Source organism: Cydia fagiglandana, chromosome 27 (genome assembly GCF_963556715.1).
Source record: "Cydia fagiglandana chromosome 27, ilCydFagi1.1, whole genome shotgun sequence".
NCBI classification, from domain to species: domain Eukaryota; kingdom Metazoa; phylum Arthropoda; class Insecta; order Lepidoptera; family Tortricidae; genus Cydia; species Cydia fagiglandana.
The window spans coordinates 8,838,139-8,858,009 of record NC_085958.1 but is presented as its reverse complement, the minus strand read 5'-3'; the positions used below and the strand labels follow the sequence as shown (position 1 = coordinate 8,858,009).

The following is a 19,871-nucleotide window of genomic DNA, read 5'->3' as shown; positions in this document are numbered from 1 at the left end:
ATGAAGAAGCAAGCTGGATAGAAGAAGAAGAAAGAAGATGGGAAGCAATAGATGAAATGAAATTTGAAGCAATATCCGAGTCAGACATAAAAACCATCACGAGCAGATTACACAATTGGAAATCCCCAGGTACTCGTATAGATAGAATCCATAATTTCTGGTACAAAAAATTGCACGTCCTCCATAAGGCAATAGCTAAAAACATTACCGAAATTATTCAAGGTCAGCAGATAATTCCAGAATTTATCGCAAAAGGCACCACTTACATGCTACCAAAAGGTAAGTACACAGCACAACCATCGCAATATAGACCGATTACCTGCCTTCCCACCATTTATAAGATCCTCACATCCGCAATAACCCGAAAAATTACCAAACACATAGAACAAAATGATATAATAGCTGAAGAACAAAAAGGGTGCAGACGGAACCACATGGGATGCAAGGAGCAGTTAATTATAGATTCATTAATACATAAACATGCCTCAAGTAATAAAAGAAACTTACATTGTACATACATTGATTACCAAAAAGCGTTCGATAGTATACCTCATTCTTGGCTTATACGTATACTACACATATATAAAATAGATCCAGTTTTGATACATTTTCTTAAAAACATCATGCAATTGTGGAAGACTACTCTACATCTTGACCAGATTAAAACTAGAGAAATCAACATTAACAAAGGTATTTATCAAGGTGACTCCTTGAGTCCCTTATGGTTCTGTCTTGCACTCAACCCGATCTCTCATCTACTGCGTAGCCAACGAGCCGGATATATCCTGAAACATAACAATAATGAAACAAACATATCACACTTAATCTACATGGACGATATAAAATTGTACTCAGAAACTGATAAAGAAATGAAATTATTAATAGATACAACAGCACAATTTAGTAAGGATATTAGAATGCAATTCGGTCTAGATAAATGTAAAACTATACACATCATTAAAGGTAAGATCCGACCAGGTGATTACGCAATAGATAACACTGATACAATAACTGCAATGGAACCATCTGATTTATACAAATATTTAGGATACCAGCAATCGAAAGGCATTGATCACTTCAAAATAAAGAAAACGCTTACAGAAGAATACAAGAAAAGAGTCAATACCATATGCAGAAGCCAACTCACAGCAAAGCACCTCATAAAAGCAATAAACAGTTATGCAGTTCCAATTCTGGTTTTCTCATTTGGAATTATTAAATGGACCAAGACGAACATCCGACAAATTGAAATTACCACAAGAAGAATATTTACAAAACATAATAACCACCATCCCAAATCTGCAATAGAAAGAATGTGTCTGAAAAGAGAAAGTGGAGGCCGAGGATTAATAGACTTAAACGCATTATGGGCAAAACAAGTAAGTAACCTGAAAACATTTTTTTTCCATAAAGCCAACAGCAGCGACATGCATAAAGCAGTAGTATGCAGTGACGCAAACTACACCCCTTTGAATTTAATGGAGAGGGAAACACCGACTACTGATATAAACTACGAGGCCCTAAGATTAGAACAGTGGAAGAAAAAAGTTTTACACGGTAGACACCCCCAGGACCTAGCACAATCACACGTAGATTCTGTAGCTTCAAATAAATTTTTAAAACTCGGATATTTATTCCCTGAAACAGAGGGTTTCATTATTGCCATCCAAGATCAAATCATAAACACAAGAAATTACAGAAAATTTATAATAAAAGACCCTCAACTCTCTGATGATAGATGTCGAAAGTGCCACCGCCATCCAGAAACAATTCAGCATATCACCGGAGCATGCCCTAATCTTACACAAACCGACTACACCCATCGACACAACCAGGTAGCAAATATCGTACATCAAAAACTGGCTCATAAACTCAATCTTATACCACACAGTAACACACCCTATTACAAATATAGCCCTAGCTCAATTCTAGTAAATGAAACCCACAAAATGTACTTTGACCGCGCCATACTCACCGACAGAACGACTCACTATAACCGACCGGATATAACCTTGACTGACAAAATACATAAAATCACTTACCTAATAGATATCGCTGTCCCCAACACCCACAACCTACATAAAACTATTACTGAAAAAGTACAAAAATATACTGACCTTAAAGATGAAGTTACCAGGATCTGGAATCAGGAAAAAGTTTACATTGTCCCCATAGTTTTGTCAACCACTGGTGTAATCCCTAAATACCTCCACCACAGTCTGAAACTTATTGACCTGAAACCAAATACTTATATACAGTTACAGAAAGCAGCTATACTTAATACTTGCAGAATCGTACGGAAGTTTCTGCAAGAGGATGAAAAAAATAGTCAAACCTAATTGCACATATCATCTACTTGGCTCCGGCCCGTAGATAATATTAATTACCAGCTTAGGCTGAGAAAGAGAAATCTTGAAGAAAATAATAATAAGCCCGCAGGGCAGCTTGTGGCGAGCTGTTGGGGAGTAACGACCCCACGGACCCGAGTGCTCCCGAGAGTCGGTCAGGGTCTCCGTCTCCGGCGTGTCTTCGTCGGTCGGAGTGGACCCCAAGGGGACCCGCAGGACTCTCAGCTCTGGCTTGCCTTCATTGGCCGTCCAGAGAGGAGTCGTTAGAGCTATATGCTCCAGGGGTGGAAGTGAAAGATGCATAAGACGCGAGTTGGCACAGTGGCTGGTAACAGCCACTGGGTAGAAAGCGGCGCACACCTCTCGACACCCCTGAGCCGCTCACATCGATGTTGCTCTGGTCGTCTTTACGACGGCAGTTTCAGGGGCCCATCTAGTCAGCGGCGAGTCACCGCCTGCCTCGATGACGGTGTTAACATTGTTATGGCAGGTGTCCGGACCTCTTTTACAATAGCCCAGTCTCATTGTCCACCCAAACATCAATCTATAGACCGGAACGCTGTTCACTTTTTCTACAATAGTCCCAATGCCTGCTGCGACCGGTTCATGGGTGTCTATTGTTGCGCCTGTGAACGGGTTCCAGCAGGCGTTCTACATGACATTAAAGCTCTCCAAGGGGCCTCTACGTGTTGGATCTGTGTCCCCACGCAAGCCTATCAAAAGACCGGGATTTGTAGGCCCGTGAATTCCATAATGGAGAAACAAATAATAATAATAATATGTGTGTTTATAATTTTTTTTTTATTGTTTGTAAGTGTTTTTATGTTTTACTTTTATATCCATATTATAATTAACCTAACTTAAGAAGAAAAATAAATAAAGAAAATAATAATAAATTCTTTATTTGCAACCATCGAGGATCATTTGTGTTAGTAATATAAATAGTGTTATCCTAGTGTTAGAACTACATAACTATCCTTAAAATAACTATATTTATTTATTTCTGCGTGCGTGTATCAAGCAGCAGTTATTCAAGTACATGCAATCGATTCTGCCTGCCAACATTCTCAGAATGCTGTTGGAGCTGGCCCTCACTCTGCGCACAAGGGATGTAGCTCGCTTGCGCATGGTGGTGTAGAAGCAGTCTACTACCACCTGTCTATAGCCACCTCCTGTCTCCATCATCAGATCAGCTCGATGACACCATAATATTGCATTGTCACCAGACTTACGTATGTATGCAAAATTTCAGCTCAATAGGAAACCGGGTAGTGGATCAAATTTAACTTGCAAGATTTGATTACAGACAGACAGACAGACAACGGTCAGGTGAAACTAAATAAAAGCTTGTAAAAACGCGACATTCAAATTTACTATGAGCGGCGAAGGCTATTCGCGACTACATTTTTTAAAATCTTCCGCTCTTTTTTTATTACTGATGGAAATAGCTTGACAGAGTATAAGTACATTATTTTTGTGCTAAGAATATTAAACAATTAAATATCGTTCTAGGAGCGTAGCCATAAAAATATCCAACGAATTTAAGACCGGAAATGAAAAGTGAAAACCGGCAGGGGCGGAAATAAACAACCCCAGTCTTTTGTTTTTTAAATTGATACGAGGAAGGGGAAAGTCTTTGAGCTTTTTTAAAGATCATCTATCATCTATATATTTTTTAAATTTTAGCTTACTTTTGATAAGATGCCACAGAACACGTAATTTCGATAAAAAAAATCTTTTACGATTTAAAAAAAACACATTTATTATCTTTATGTAGAGTTTTTTAGTTTCTTTAATAATTATGGAGACATGCGAGTCCTTTAAGCCAGGCCAGGGGGGTTTTATTTTATAAGTGATGAGTATTATGAGTAATTAAAATACAATATACAATACAATACAATACCTATTTAATCATGTTTTCATTATGCACAATAAAGAATATTATTATTATTTGTACTCCATTTTGGATTTCACGGGCCTATAAATCCCGGTCTTTTGATAGGCTTGCGTGGGGACAAACATCCAACACGTAGAGGCCCCTTGGAGAGCTTTATTAAAGTCATGTACAATATTATTATTATAAATATATAAAATCACAAACAATTACGAAAACACCACCCGACTTAACGCCGTCAAAACGCTTCAGATTCAAAAAATACAGTTATTCCCTGAAACACCCCATAGGGGCCCGGGTGTTACAAAAAAGCTACCCTCTAGGGGGCTGTCACTTACACGCTAGGGGAGGGGAGAAAGGTTTAAAACAATTACGACGGAAACGGATATTTAGATGCAGGTTTGATTAAGGATTATTGGGCCTTTTCAGAGGCGTTTTTGGGGTGTTAAAATCAATTGAGTTTTCAACGTGGCGCTTTTTATTTAGTCGATATTTAATAAGTTTAAAGGCTAACGTTATTCATAAAACTTTACGGGCATGATTTAGTTAAATTATGGTTTATCCCTTTCTTACAAATATCTACATACTATATACCCACTTAAGTCGAAAAGACAAACGATATATAAGTACATGGTGGCTAAAAAATAACTGCATTCCCGTTGCCCGGGAGGTTTTGGGATTATACTGAGCAACTTTTACTATGGGACCAACCCCGAACTCTCGAAAAAAGAATTTACCCTCTTATAGAAAATGGACCAACCAAAATGTATGAAGCGGTATCCAGACGGGCCTGATCGAATCGGTCGATAATAAAAATAATTAGCGCCAATCTCATCTGGCGTCCACACGTACACAATTTATTCACCAATTTTAGAGCCATAAACAAACGCACGTACAGGGCGGCTACCGCGAAATCCGAAATTCGCAAATTGCGGGGATCTTTCTCTTTTAATTCAATGAAGGCGTAACTATAGTGACAGTGAAAAATCCCCGCAATTGACGATTTTCGGTATTGGCAGTAGCCCTACAGATCCTAGCATTCCATAGATACTAGCTTCGAAAATTGGTATTTTTGTGTCCGCACCTCCTGATTTGATCGGGCAATCGAATCAGCGAACCAAATTGCCGTTTGCGTTAGGGAATGCTCCTGGTACTGAGTTTGTATGGCGAGAACCGGGAATTCCCAGTTCCGGTACTTGTTTGTTTAGAAAACCAGTACCGGGAGCACTCCCTAGTTTGCGTCCGCACCTCCTGATTCGATCGGGCAATTTGATCAGATTGGCGAAAAAATGACTAATCTGGACGCCTTAACACAACTGGTACCGACCTGGCTATCCTTGAGCCCCAGCTTCTCAGCCAGTTTCTTCCTGTCTGGCTTGGAGATATACTTCTGGACCTGGAACCGCTTCTCCAGACCCTTGCGCTGCAGGTCGGAGAACACGGCGCGCCGCATCATGCCCCGCCGAGGTTTACCTGGTTGTTAAGTTTTTTGTTAAATTTAATTCTAGATACTAGCTTTTATCAACGAGTATTTTAGGGTTCCGTACTCAAAGGGTAAAAACGTGACCCTATTACTAAGATTCCAGTGTCTGTCTGTCTCCAGACTGTATCTCATAAACCGTGATAGCTAGACAGTTAAAATTTTCACTGGCGATGGCAAGGAACCCTTCGTGCGCGAGTCCGAGTCGCACTTGTTTACTTTGTTTTTAGTATAGATAGGACATCTACTTTATATGTAAAGCAGTATTTTCCTACCTCGCGAACTGTGTGCCCAGGGAAAGGCGCCGGGCAGCGGAAACACTTGTGTGTGCGCCTGCGACGGTCTCACTGTAACAAAAATGGCGTCTATTTTATTTGTTTGCCTATTATTAATAAGGAGTATTACTGCAATGAATGAATGAAAATGAATGAATGAAAATCTTTATTTCAGGCAACTAGTGGCCCATACATAAATACCTTAAAACTAGCATACATAATAAAACAATATTTTAAAACTAAACACTACAAAACACATTATGGCTGCGATGCATTACGCAACCCCGGAGTGTCAGGGAGCCGGCCGCGGAACCGCCGAAACTTGACACCCTTCGGCCAAAATTCCTCCTTGGTGAAGGTCGCTAGATGTTCAGTCGGAACGCTCAGCACAAACGAATTAAAATTCGCATTGTGTCGAGATTCCGACTTCACGACCCTCAGGATGAATGCGGTCGTCGGCCTTCGTAAGGTAATGTAGACGGGACACATACAGCAGCGTTGACGGTGTTGCAGGACGCAGCAGATGGTTAGGTCCAGTCGGTGCGGTACCACACTGATTCTGGCGAGCCGGTTTTCTTCTCTTCTCCACCTTCTTGAAACCGTCCTCGTCGCATCGCGACTCCCTTAGAGTCGGCTGTGTTTGTGTGTTTGTGTTGGTGGCAATGTGCTGCCGCCAGAGTGCAGCACTAATTTGTTTAGTAAACCATAGAGTAACTTATACATACTAGGCCTTAAACAGTTTTTTGACAAGTTTTCACTTTGGTGTTCACTATGACATTGATGCACCAAGGCGGTATGTTTACGGGTGGCCTACCGCGAAACGCGCAAATCGAAATTTCTTTAATCTGCCTCTCTATCGATCGAATAGACAAGAGTGATAGAGAGGCAGAAACCGAACTTTCGACTGTCGTGTTTCACGGTAGGCCATGTGATTCACCGTGACGCATGATGTGTCATTGATGATGTCAATGAGATTTGTTTACTGTATGTGCTAGTGGTGGTGAGATTTGTTTACTATATGTGCTAGTGGTGCCACCTACGCAGAGCTTTGCCTAATATTCCCTATTAGTAATTACAAATAAAATGTCTGAATAGAGAATATTACTCAAAACTCTGCGTAGAGGGCTTCACTAGGCCAAAACATGGCCTACCGTAAAACACGACAATCGAAAGTTCGGTTTCTGCCTGTCTATCACTCTTGCCCATTCGATCGATAGAGAGGCAGATACAGAGATTTCGATCTTCGCGTTTCGCGGTAGGCCACCTGTAAACAAACCGCCTTGGTGCATCAATGTCATAGTGAACACCAAAGTGAAAACTTGTCAAAAAACTGTTTAAGGCCTAGTATGTTTAAGTTAATCAATGGTTTACTAGACAAATTAGTGCTGCACTCTGGCGGCAGAACATTGCAGTAATACTCCCTATTAGTGTCCATCTAAGTTAACTGTGCGCTGACTTTGAAGTAACAAAGTGAATTAAGTGTCACAATTACACCATTATTTCAAAGAAACTTGACATTTATGACGGTGACACTGTCATACTATACCATTGCAAAGTCTGGTGAATCTTGCCGTGAATGTGGTGTGTCTGAATTAAGGATGACTTACGCTAGACCAGGCCGGGGCCGGGCCGGAACTTCCGGCGCTTCGTTTTCTACGGAAAGCACCACGTGATCACCGATCAGCCGTCATAGAAAATGACGTGTCGGATGCCTCGGCCCAGGCCTAGCCCGGTCTAGCGTGAGTCATCCTTAAGGTACAAATACAAGTTTAAAATGTATGAAGAAGAATTTTATAATATAACAGTAATTTAGAGATGCACTGGATATTCGGTTACTATCCGGTATCCGGCCTATCCGGCCATTATTTTAATATCCGGCCAGATACCGGATAGTGACCTACTATCCGGCCGGATACCGGATAGTAACATTGCTTGATTTCGGAGTAAACAATGTGAATTTAAGGCACAGTCACGGTCATAATCGTATCTGTATTATCTTATCTTATCTTATCTTTATCTAGAAATGTTAAGGAAACAGGTCAAACCTACACAATGCGCACCTGAAAAACCGAAATGAAGGTATAGTTCTGCCAGCCGAATATTCGGCGGCCAAATACCTGATATTCGGCCGTTGGTCAGGCCGAATATCCGGTATCCGGTATCCAGCGAAACAACTATTCGTTGCATCTCTAGTAATTTTAGCAAATCATTTTTTTCGGAGATACCCGATTGCCACTATTAAGCCCACAAGTTAACAGACAGATAGATAACCCTCTTTTTGCGATACATTTAAAAAGACCACCTCATAGCGGTTTAAAAAAGCAATTCTTTTCTATTCGCCATTGTTCGCGCAACAAAAGGGGCATTATTTGCCCAATTTGATACATAAACATACGTTTAGTTTATCTTTAAAGTAAATATTAGCATCTGGGCGTTACAAAGATTTGTTAGATGAATATAGCGAACGCATTATTCAGTTGCAGCAAATTTTTAAGTCACATTTTTTAGCGAACGCTTATTTTATGGCCTTATAATTTATTAGTAGATTAATATCGCAAACGCCTTAATTATTTACTGCAAATTTCAGTAATCGCATTTTTAAGCGAACGATTTTTTAATGTCATTATAATTTATTAGTAGATTAATATCACAAACGCCTTATTTATTTGCAGCAAATTTCAGTAATCGCAGTTTTTAGCCAACGCTTGATTTATGTTCTTATTATTTATTAGCCTCATTTTTTAGCTAAAGGTGCTCCCGAAATATTTTTTACCTACTGTCTACACACATCTTTTCGGCGTTTGTAAAATATAACTAACATGAAAATTTGCTTTGTTAAAGTATGCGTTCCTGAAATACGCTGCAACTAAATAAGGCGTTAGCAAAATATACGGAACATGAAAATTTGCTTCGCTAAAAAATGCGACTTTAAAATTTGCTGCAACTGAATAATGCGTTCGCTATATTCATCTAACAAATCACTTTTTTCTAAAACACTGATTTAAACTTTCACGATTATTAAACATTATCAAACTGCACAACGGGACTTAATCGCGTATTTAAGTTTTAAGATTTACCTCCGACGTTTCGAGGACGGCGTTGTCCCCGTGGTCTCGGAGAAGACTGGCTCAAGTTGACATCAACATCTTCTAGCCGCGCGAGTTTTTCGAACTACCCGCACTTGGTCTTGTTTATCAGTTTGAACGTTTTGCGCACTAGGGATGTCACTCTGTCGACACACAACACTAACGATATTCGATTTATCGACTGTCGATATTCGTTTCCGCTTACATTTACTAATGACTGGATTCCATGTGGATGAGATCTTAAAACCCTCGTCCCGACAAATATCGACAGTCGATAAATCGAATATCGTTAGTGTTGTGTGTCGACAGAGTGACATCCCTAGTGCGCAAAACGTTCAAACTGATAAACAAGACCAAGTGCGGGTAGTTCGAAAAACTCGCGCGGCTAGAAGATGTTGATGTCAACTTGAGCCAGTCTTCTCCGAGACCACGGGGACAACGCCGTCCTCGAAACGTCGGAGGTAAATCTTAAAACTTAAATACGCGATTAAGTCCCGTTGTGCACTTTTTTCTAGTATGCCATATTACACCTTTTAACATAGCCAGTAATTACATAATATCAGTGATAAAAATATTAGAGGAAGGAAATTAAATCATATTGGTTTACATTAATAAATCAAAATTCACGCAATATAAAAGCTTATTTTTTGGTTTTCAACCAAATAACTTGAATCCTGACAATTGGTGTGTAAGTAGCTCCATAAACGGATTTTTTTGTTGCCATAGACCGCAGTTTACTTTTTTTGTTAATCCAATAACATTAAGCCTCCTCCAGACTATGCGCGTGAATCGCGGGCGAAGCCGCGAACGCAAGTGTGGCGTCGATTTCGCAGATTGTTCACGTCTTCGCGCCTTGTTCTCCGTTTTTTGTCGGTATTTCGGCCCGCGTCAAAGGAGACGCGAAGCGCGAACTTGCAAGACTCCACATTACACATTATTTTGGCTCTTCTGTGGCCAGATAAATATTAATTATATTATGTTTATATTACATTAAGCAGCTATATTTTACGGTTTCACAAGAAATCAAAATGGAAAAACAGCTAAATCACGTATGATGCCATAGATAACTAACAGTTAAACTCGATCAGCTGATGCTTTTCCGCCATCTTGCCGCAAACCAAACTGCGAAATCGCCGTGAAGTGTGCGAGTGTGGAGTCATACGTCAACTTCGCGATATGTTCGCTCCGCGACGTCGCGCCGCGATTCACGGACATAGTCTGGAGGGGGCTTTAAACGGAGGCAAAATGGACAACGGCCCTTTTCAAAGGCGTTTTTTTGGAAACGCAAGCGTGTTTATAACCTATTATTGTATTGTATAGCAATAAAAATATTGGCAGATCGATAAAAGTTATTGCTTTTTTTTGTTGTATTGATCTTGGTGTAAAAAACATGGGTTTATTTGTGTTATAATTGTATATTGAATTTTTTAAGGTTATGAGACGTATGAGGTTATGTATGACATTTTGAGACATGCTGACAGATTTGTGTGACATACTGATACTTCCGCTTGTCTATGTCAGGGTATCGTCAATAGAGTTGAGGCGAATGATTCTATTTATCTTCATAATAATCTTTTTTGGCATATTTTTGTAGTAAAATCGATTACAATTGTGAAATATTTTCTTCCTTACGTCAATGACATTCGATGACTTTTAACGGCTGTTATAGTCGCACCAATAAAAGTCTGCAGCGGATTTGATAGCCTACGCAGTGTAAGTGTTATTTATGCGTCATAATTTCATAGAAGTTTGACGTTTAAAATGACACTTGCACTGCGTGGGCTATCAATCAAAATCGCTGCAGACTTTTTACGGTCTATCTCTAAAAGTGTTAAAAGTGTCCTTGCCAGTGGGTAAAATAAATTAGTACGAGTGGCTGCTGGGCCCAGTTTTATAAAGTTACAAGTTACAAGTTTACAGGCGTTTACTGGCAACACTTGCTCCGTTTTTTACAATTTGCGTTTTATAAAAGTACTGTGTTACAATTTTACAGGTTACAGGTACAAGTGCCTGTAGCTCAACCATAGACGAAAATACGGGAGTTTTATAGTTTTAAACTCATAATCGAACAAGCGTTTTATAAAAATATTGTAAATTACAAGTGTAGATTGGTACACTTGTAACAAAAACTTACATACGTCTTGAGTCCTGTAACAGCACAACAGCAGTTACTTGTAGACTCGTTTTCTGAGAGATTTTAAACTTTACTCTTTATTGTTAAGCACCAACGCCAACGATTGTGCCAGGGCATGCATATTTTTCCATGCACTGACCTTATCAGTTTTTGTTAATGTATCTGTAATATATAGTAAATAGGAAATAAAGTGACAATATGTTTGATACTGATTTTATTGACGATTCGTTTTATTTTATCTACTTGGAAATGGAAAGGGATTATTCCCGATATTTGTCGTTGATTTATTAGCATTCGTCTCTTTATTTAAGTATTATAGTGCATTCACATTATGGTAAAGTGTACTATTCATAATTTTCGATACACAGCGTATTAATGTTTGAGCCGCTACCGAAACGATACATGTAAAAATGTGAAAGAGTACTTATTTACATGTTATTTACTTATTAGGTAAATATTTCATGAAATCTAACTTAATCTGAATCTGAAAACGGCCCAAAAAGTATATCCTTGGCATGGATCGCCGCTCTCCCACTCGATTTTTCCTTCATTTCTGGCCATTTTTCCAGTAATTAATATTTTACAGCAAACAAAAACACATCATTTAGTAGAGCACCGAGTATCTATGACAGACGTTTTTTTTTAAAATAGTGATGTCCTTCACACCTGTAGATTTCACATGTAATCGAGATTGACCGTGGTTCTTTACAACTGTAATAATTTATGTGTATTTATAAAACACCTGTAGCCGTTCACAGTGCATTACAGGTGCCTGTAGCCTGTACTCTTGTAACCTGTAACTTGTAATTTTATAAAACTGGGCCCTGGAGGCTAAATAAAATCTTGTCAGGGTATACTTTGAGATTATTTTTATTCCAGACCATTGGTTGCCTGTTGTCCAATATATGGTACACTCACCAGCCAAGTAGGGGTGGTGGCAGTGCACCAGTAGATGCTGTAAGTGCTGGGAGCCATTGGTTGCCTGTTGTCCTAATATATGGTACACTCACCAGCCAAGTATGGGTGGTGGCAGTGCGCCAGGAGATGCTGTAAGTGCTGGGAGCCATTGGTTGCCTGTTGTCCTATATATGGTACACTCACCAGCCAAGTATGGGTGGTGGCAGTGCGCCAGGAAATGCTGTGAGTGCTGGGAGCCATTGGTTGCCTGTTGTCCTAATATATGGTACACTCACCAGCCAAGTATGGGTGGTGGCAGTGCGCCAGGAGATGCTGTAAGTGCTGGGAGCCATTGGTTGCCTGTTGTCCTATATATGGTACACTCACCAGCCAAGTATGGGTGGTGGCAGTGAGCCAGGAGATGTTGTAAGTGCTGATGCTGGACGGGGATGGGTCGGCTGGCGATGGGCTTCGCGATGGGCCACGGAGTCATCATTGGTTGCCGGTAATCTGTGGAAAAAGAAAACCGACTAAAGACTGGCTGAGATTAAAAGCTAGGTAGAGTTAGACCAAGAAAAGTCTGCAGCGATTTTGATAGCCCACGCAGTGCACGTGTTATTTAGGTATACGTCATAAAATAGAAGTGTGACGTTTAAAATGACACTTACACTGCGTGGACTATCAAAACAGATGCAGACTTTTCTTGGTCTACTCTAACTCATCAACGTTTTCATAAGGGGGTGTCGTTCTGTCGTTTCGTATATTAGTTACACAAGGTGTTTTTTTGATTATTGTCTATGGTCCATAACTTTTGTAAAAATGCCCAAAATGTAAAAATGAGCGTCGTTTTCGTTTGAAATAATGTAGTGCACAAACATAATAATGTCAGCGGCACGCGCGACCGCGACGGGGAATTAGCCTCGAATTATCTGCATTTTCATTTACGCCAGCTTCATTTTGCGTGTGTGTGTGGCTTTATTTTTATTTAATATACTTGGCCTCATTGCCACGAGCGCTTTTACAACGCGCGTTATAAAAGAGTTTGTATGACACAAATGGATACATGTGTCTTTATTCACACGACAGCGGTAGCGCTTTTTATCAAGCGATGTTGGATTTTCGACTTTTAAGTCTTGGTCGTTAAATCGAATTTAGAGTGCGGACAGATTCAAGCGCTTTTTTAGCGCGCGTTGTAAAAGCGCTCGTGGGAATGAGACCTTACTGTGCCAATCTTCAATGGACGCCATCGCCACGCCATATCATTGTGATTGACGTTGCTTGTCACGCCTTAAACATAACAAAATTTGCAATACATTGCGTCTTAGAATAAACTTTAAAGTGTATTAAAAATCAAAACACAAGTTAATTTTAAAAGTCGCTGAACAAATGTTAGTAAATATGAGGAGCACAGCGTACAGTTAAATTTTTTGCTCGTATTACAGGCCACACCCGGTATAACTCTTATAATTCAAAAAGGCATGTGTAGCTTTTTACGGCTCCCTTTGGTCAACTCCCGCCCGCTAATAAGAATTGTATCATCATCATTTCAGCCTATACACCGTGTTTTTATTGAATTCCGTTAACTTCGGGGTATGGTTAAGAACGTTTAAGTGAACTAATTGGCATAGTTAATTTTCAAAAAAAAAATATTCTTTTTCTTTTTTTTAAAGAAAAAATTAAGTTTAAAAAGTAATTAAATGTAGCATATAACGTTGTTATAACACGGGCATTACATTTAACTCAACCAAACAATTGAAATCTGTGACATATCAATGTCATTTCGAACATCGATCGACCGAGATTGTACTTAAGTTTAGTAGCAAATGTATGAACTCATTCTTAACACTAACCAATATGTAAACCAGCCCTAAGGCAAGTGTACACGCTTGTAGAGGCCTTATAGGAAAAAAAATAAATTAGTGATTATCTCCGAAATGGAGTTAATTAGAACATCGGTGTCTTTGAGAAAGTTACTTAATTTAAGCTCAGGAATGCACCCATGAAATTAACGGAAATAAAAAAAAACACGGTGTATACGTCCCACTGCTGAGCACAGGCCTCCTCTCATGCGCGAGAGGGCTTGGGCTATAGTCCCCACGCTAGCCCAATGCGGATTGGGGACTTCACATACACCTTTGAATTTCTTCGCAGCTAGATGTATGCAGGTTTCCTCACGATGTTTTCCTTCACCGAAAAGCTAGTGGTAAATATCAAATGATATTTCGTACATAAGTTCCGAAAAACTCATTGGTACGAGCCCGGATTTGAACCCGAATTGTATAAAACCTCTTTATTATAAAGACAACCTCATTGAGCTTCATTTAAAAAGCGCCCCTATTAAATACCATTTAAGTTAATATCACAACGCAAATCAAAAGGACATCACTTCAATAAATAACCTCCAACCTCAAAATAATTCCATAACCAAAAACAACCTTACATCAATACGTTAAAGTTCAAACTTGTCCAACCATTAGGCGGTAATACGAGCTTGTTAAAGTTACTCTCGATGTCGCCACAGACTAGCGCGATTTAATTAAGTTCGTTATTGGTTTCGCGCCAATTTTTGCGCGCCGGGCGCGAAGGTAATTGATTCGGGGGACCGTTTATTGGAAGTTCGTTATGTTGGTACTTGTGGAGTTAGAGGCGTTTTTCAATGAAGTTCGACAATGGTTTGAATCTTTGTTTAACAGTACATACTTGTGTTTTTGAACAGTAGATTTTTACAATAAGAGCGACGAATATCAGTAATGTCACGGAAGACACGGTTAAAAACAAGTGATACCGATTTATGTAAATTTTTGGTAATTGTAAGAGTGCAACGGACTTTGTAACTTTGTAATGACAAAGTGTGGAATGTCATCGTTAACACCAAATTGTAATAATACATTTATGACGCTTTTAATGGCACTTTTTTCTTTTAAAGTCGGCGCTGGGTTATAGTTCGTTTTTTTAGCATAAGAAAAAAAGGTACATAAACAATCTTGATGTGTCTTTTAATCATGAATCTAGTATTAAACTGGATTGGGCATGAGTGGTGGGGATAACTGACAGAACGGGATAGTCTTATGTATCTTTCAGTAGGAGCAGCAGCGAAAGCGCTATTATTGTTTGTCCTTGTCACAGTCTCACATTTTATTTGTTCCCCACCTTTTTTTTAGTATTGATAATGGTGGGCAACAAATGAATTCGACCAATCACAGTGTCGCATTTGCGTATGTTTTGTCCCTCACGGAGGCACGCGTATACCACTTCTATAGGATGCTACTTCTATGCTTTTAATTGAAAAACACGTTTTAAAAATAAGTCATAGGTTGGACCTTTAAAATCCAATAAAGAATCAAATCCAGAAATAAATTGATAATGGCGCTTGCATCTAAATGCCGAAAATGAGCACAAGAATATATTTAATAGAAAAATTAATAAGACGTTCTCTTATGACTATCAAAAAACACGAACCACAAAAGGCCCAAGTGCATTTTTAATAAATTCGCACACAATTAGAACGAACACTTGAGAAAACAAAAACACGAAATCCTTACTTGCTTCTTTTACAATGGGGCCACAACAATAGATAATCCGGCCACAGATAATGTTAAAAATGGGAGTTATGTTGATCCCGGCACAATGCCGTTTTTATGTGTTTTTTACTTACCCCAGTTTGTTAAGGGATTATATTAAAATAATATTAGCAATATTTTATTACGTTTTATTAACTGTGGGATTGTTAAAATAGACAAATATAAATGGTAAGTTCACGCCTACTATGATGAAAAGGACAGTGGTACATTTTATCTTTTAGCAAAAAGAATAGATAGTATAGAGGGGTCCTCTCGTTGTCAATTTCGTAGTCACGGTACATTTACTGCCATCTATCGACACACGATTAAAACTTAAAATAAAATTGAAAATGTATAAATTAATATGAATAATAATATGAATAATGATAAATGATTCTTAATTTTTATTGTTCCATACTGACCCATATTCTTTCACTGATATGTGTTAAAATTGTTAAATACCAAACGGTGTCGTTAACGCCATCTAGCCGAGAATAGGCCAAAGGTAATGGCGCCATCTATTCGAGAATGACTTTTTTTTGGCCGCCCGAGGCACGTTTTTTTCTTAGACTTTATTTATCTTATTTGGAGTTATATATATCTCTGCTTTTAGTCAACTGTAAAATATGGGTGCACAAATCATCTCAAAAATATGTCCCATAGCTCTTATGTCAGTGAATTAAGAACTATGGGACATATTATTGAATAAGTTGGCTACACACATATTTTTACACTTGACTGTACAAAAAAGTCCATCGTGTGAAACAGATTTTTATATTTATTTATTTAATCTTTATTGCACAAAAGAAAAACCTTAAAGTACAAAAGGCGGACTTAATGCCATAAGGCATTCTCTACCAGTCAACCTTAAGGCTAAGCAGAGAAATTGTGAGCGGTGCTACAATTACAAAATTATACTATTCCAATAAGGTCAAAATATCCATGAACATATAATATACTCTGGCAAACCCACTATGTTAGTAGAAAGGCGTGAAATACGAATTTTCTATGCGAGGACAACCCAACGCGCCTACATTTTTTAAATTTCCCGCGTTTTGCTACTGATGGAAATGGCTTACCAAACTATTAAAATTTAAAACCAGAAAGTAGTCAATTTCAAATAAACTAATTAATTAATTAATTAACTTCCAATTCACCTAAAAATGATTACATCACACGCGGAATTTAAAACTAAATTAAGAAGTTTGCTGTTAGAAGGCTGTTTTTATAGTATTAATGAGATATTTCAAGGACATAGTTCATAAACCTATAACCTGTAATATTATATACTTTTTTATTATTATTATTTGATTTGCAATTATCCTTGGATTATAATTATGTAATTGACATCGTATAATTATGCCATGATTTTTTTTTTTATTGTTTTCCTAATTCATATATTTCTTAAGATTCTGAATTGTATAAGTATTTCTATATTTCTTGACATTGTATTTCACTTTTTTGACATTTTTAATGATGGCTGTATTTTTTTTTGTGTATAGCTTTTTGACATTTTAGTGACGTTTGTATTTTTTTTTAGTGTATGTTGAACTCATATAATATATTATACTGTACTGTATGACTACCTAATGTAAGTTAGCATGTAAAAACCTTTCAAACACAATACTGTATTGTTCATGAAATAAAGAATTGAATTGAATTGAATTGAATGCCTGTGATTTTTTAGGGTTCCGTACCCGAAGGGTAAAAACGGGACCCTGTGGTACTAAGATGCCTCCGTCCGTCTGTCTGTCACCAGGCTATATCTCATGAACCGCGATAGCTGTACAGTTGAAAATTTCACAGATGATGTATTTCTGTTGCCGCTAAGTATAACAATAAATACTAAACACAGAATAAAATAAATATTTTTTAAGAGGTCTCATATAATAACGTGATTTTTTGCCGTTTTTTGTGTTTTGGAACCATAGACCACCTCGGAACCCTTCGTGCGCGAGTCTGACTCGCACTTAGCCGGTTTTTTACCTAACCAAACATACCTGAAAAACAATATCTTAAACGTAAAAGATGTATGCCTACAAAACCGAATCACACCGCCATCCCCCAGAGCTCCCCACATGACTTCTCAGTTCTTAGGAATATATTAATTGCACCCCGCGGATAAAACGCTTAAAACAATTAGGGGGAGTCGTTAAGAGTTCCGGGATAACGCCCCCGAGCCCCGGCAACGAATTAAGGTTTTTAATAGTGAATTTTTATATTGGAAAAGTTCAGTTTTCATTGCCGGATTTTTATTTGATTTTACGCAATTGATTTTTGATGTTGATTTGGTTGGTCTGTATCTTTAGGTATTTAAATAAAAACAAACAATTTGTATATTTTCGGGTAGTTATAACATTTATTGGTTAACCGACCAAAGGCAAAACCGCCTGGATCTGTCACTGTACGACTTGACTTTAACCTACATTATTTGATCGTGTAATGTTTTCATCTACCTACATGCCCACAAGCTGTTAACTATTGCCCACATGAGAGAAAAATGTACAGTTCGCGCGAACACACAAGTTTTCTCTCCTGTGACATTACATTCATTATGTTTGTGCGTGTTTTTTTGTGTGTCACTGACATTGAAATTAGATTGATATCCAACTTTACTAATCCAAACACAAACCATAGAATCGTAAAGGGGCCCACTGATTAACAGTCCGCCGGACGGTATCGGCCTGTCAGTTAGAACAAAATTTTGACAGCTCCGAACAACTGACAGGCCGATACCGTCCGGCGGACTGTTAATCAGTGGGCCCCTTAAGACAACAATTAAATCAATACGGTATACACCGTGCGCCGAACGGCAGGGAAATCGTTTCTTAACCGCCATCGGATCGCGATCGCCGTTCAAAAACATATATATATATATATATATATATATATGTAGCGGAGATTAATCTATTTAAAATTGTAATATGTGGCTTTCCATTATAGAAGGGTCTTTATGCTTCAAGGTCCTTTTTATCTGAAATTCCATCACAAATTCTGACAGAACGGTCCTTATTGTTCGAAATTTATTACAATCCCAGAATTTCGTATATTACGAGTGTATCACTAACATTGAAATTAGATTGATATCAAACTTAACTAATCCAAACACAAACCTGCTGCCCGATTCGAATTTTAAGATGCGTCAAACAAAAACGTCACTTTTGACACTGACCCATCTAATCCATATAGTTTCTAGATCTATTAATTGACCATTGGTCAGAACCGTAAGACTACAATTAAATCAATACGGTATACACCGTGCGCCGAACAGGCAAATCTTTACTTAACCGCCATCGGATCGCGATCACCGTTCAGAAACATATAGCGGTGATTAATCTATTTAAAATTGTAATATGTGACTTTCCATTACAGAAGGGTCTTTATGCTTCAAGGTCCTTTTTATCTGAAATTCCATCACAAATTCTGACAGAACGGTCCTTATTGCGCATGTGATTCGAAATTTATTACAATCCCACAATTTCGTATATTACGAGTGTATCACTAACATTGAAATTAGATTGATATCAAACTTAACTAATCCAAACACAAACCTGCTGCCCGATTCGAATTTTAAGATGCGTCAAACAAAAACGTCACTTTTAAGATAAGATAAAGATAAAAAATAGTTTATTCAAGTAGGCATATTACAATGCGCTTATGAACGTCAAATAAACCTTTACCGGCTCCAACCGTACACCTCTGCCCCGAGAAGATTTAAATCCCCCCTCAATTGGAGGAGGGTATCCCAATATGGGACCGGCAACAAACTCGGCGGGACACATCTTTTCAAAACATTATTACATCTTATAATTAACATGCATTACGAGTAATTAAGAAAAATACAATTCAAATTACTATAGAATTCATGCAATTATACTCAGTGAGTACATAACTTTATAGAATTTGATATAAAAAATAAACATACATATATGTACATGAAATCACAAATACGTAGCTCTTTCAGAAAACATATCAAATCTTACAAAAGGAAAAGAAATTAAAATCAATAAAAGAAATGAGAATACATATTATATGAATCTGACTGATTGTTATGAGATGCTTTCATACAATTTGATGTGCTTTCTTACCTGAGCTGAGTCACCTTTAACTCTACACATAATACAATATTTTTAATTACTACTTGTCGTTATTACAGTTTTTGACACTGACACATCTAATCCATATAGTTTCTAGATC

The 19,871-nt window shown here is 38.1% G+C and overlaps 1 protein-coding gene across 1 annotated transcript in view; it reads right to left on the bottom strand.

Moving 5' to 3' along the window:
- LOC134677899 (homeobox protein DBX1-B-like) overlaps positions 1 to 12,646 on the bottom strand; it is a 30,810-nt gene extending 18,164 nt beyond the window's left edge. The window contains exons 1-3 of the mRNA XM_063536344.1: positions 12,502 to 12,646; positions 5,998 to 6,069; positions 5,570 to 5,715 (exon numbers count right to left, since the gene is read on the bottom strand). Coding sequence (XP_063392414.1) covers positions 5,570 to 5,715; positions 5,998 to 6,069; positions 12,502 to 12,610 — 327 coding nt within the window. The 5' untranslated portion in view covers positions 12,611 to 12,646. The remainder of the gene's footprint in view (positions 1 to 5,569; positions 5,716 to 5,997; positions 6,070 to 12,501) is intronic.
- Positions 12,647 to 19,871: the final 7,225 nt, after the last annotated feature.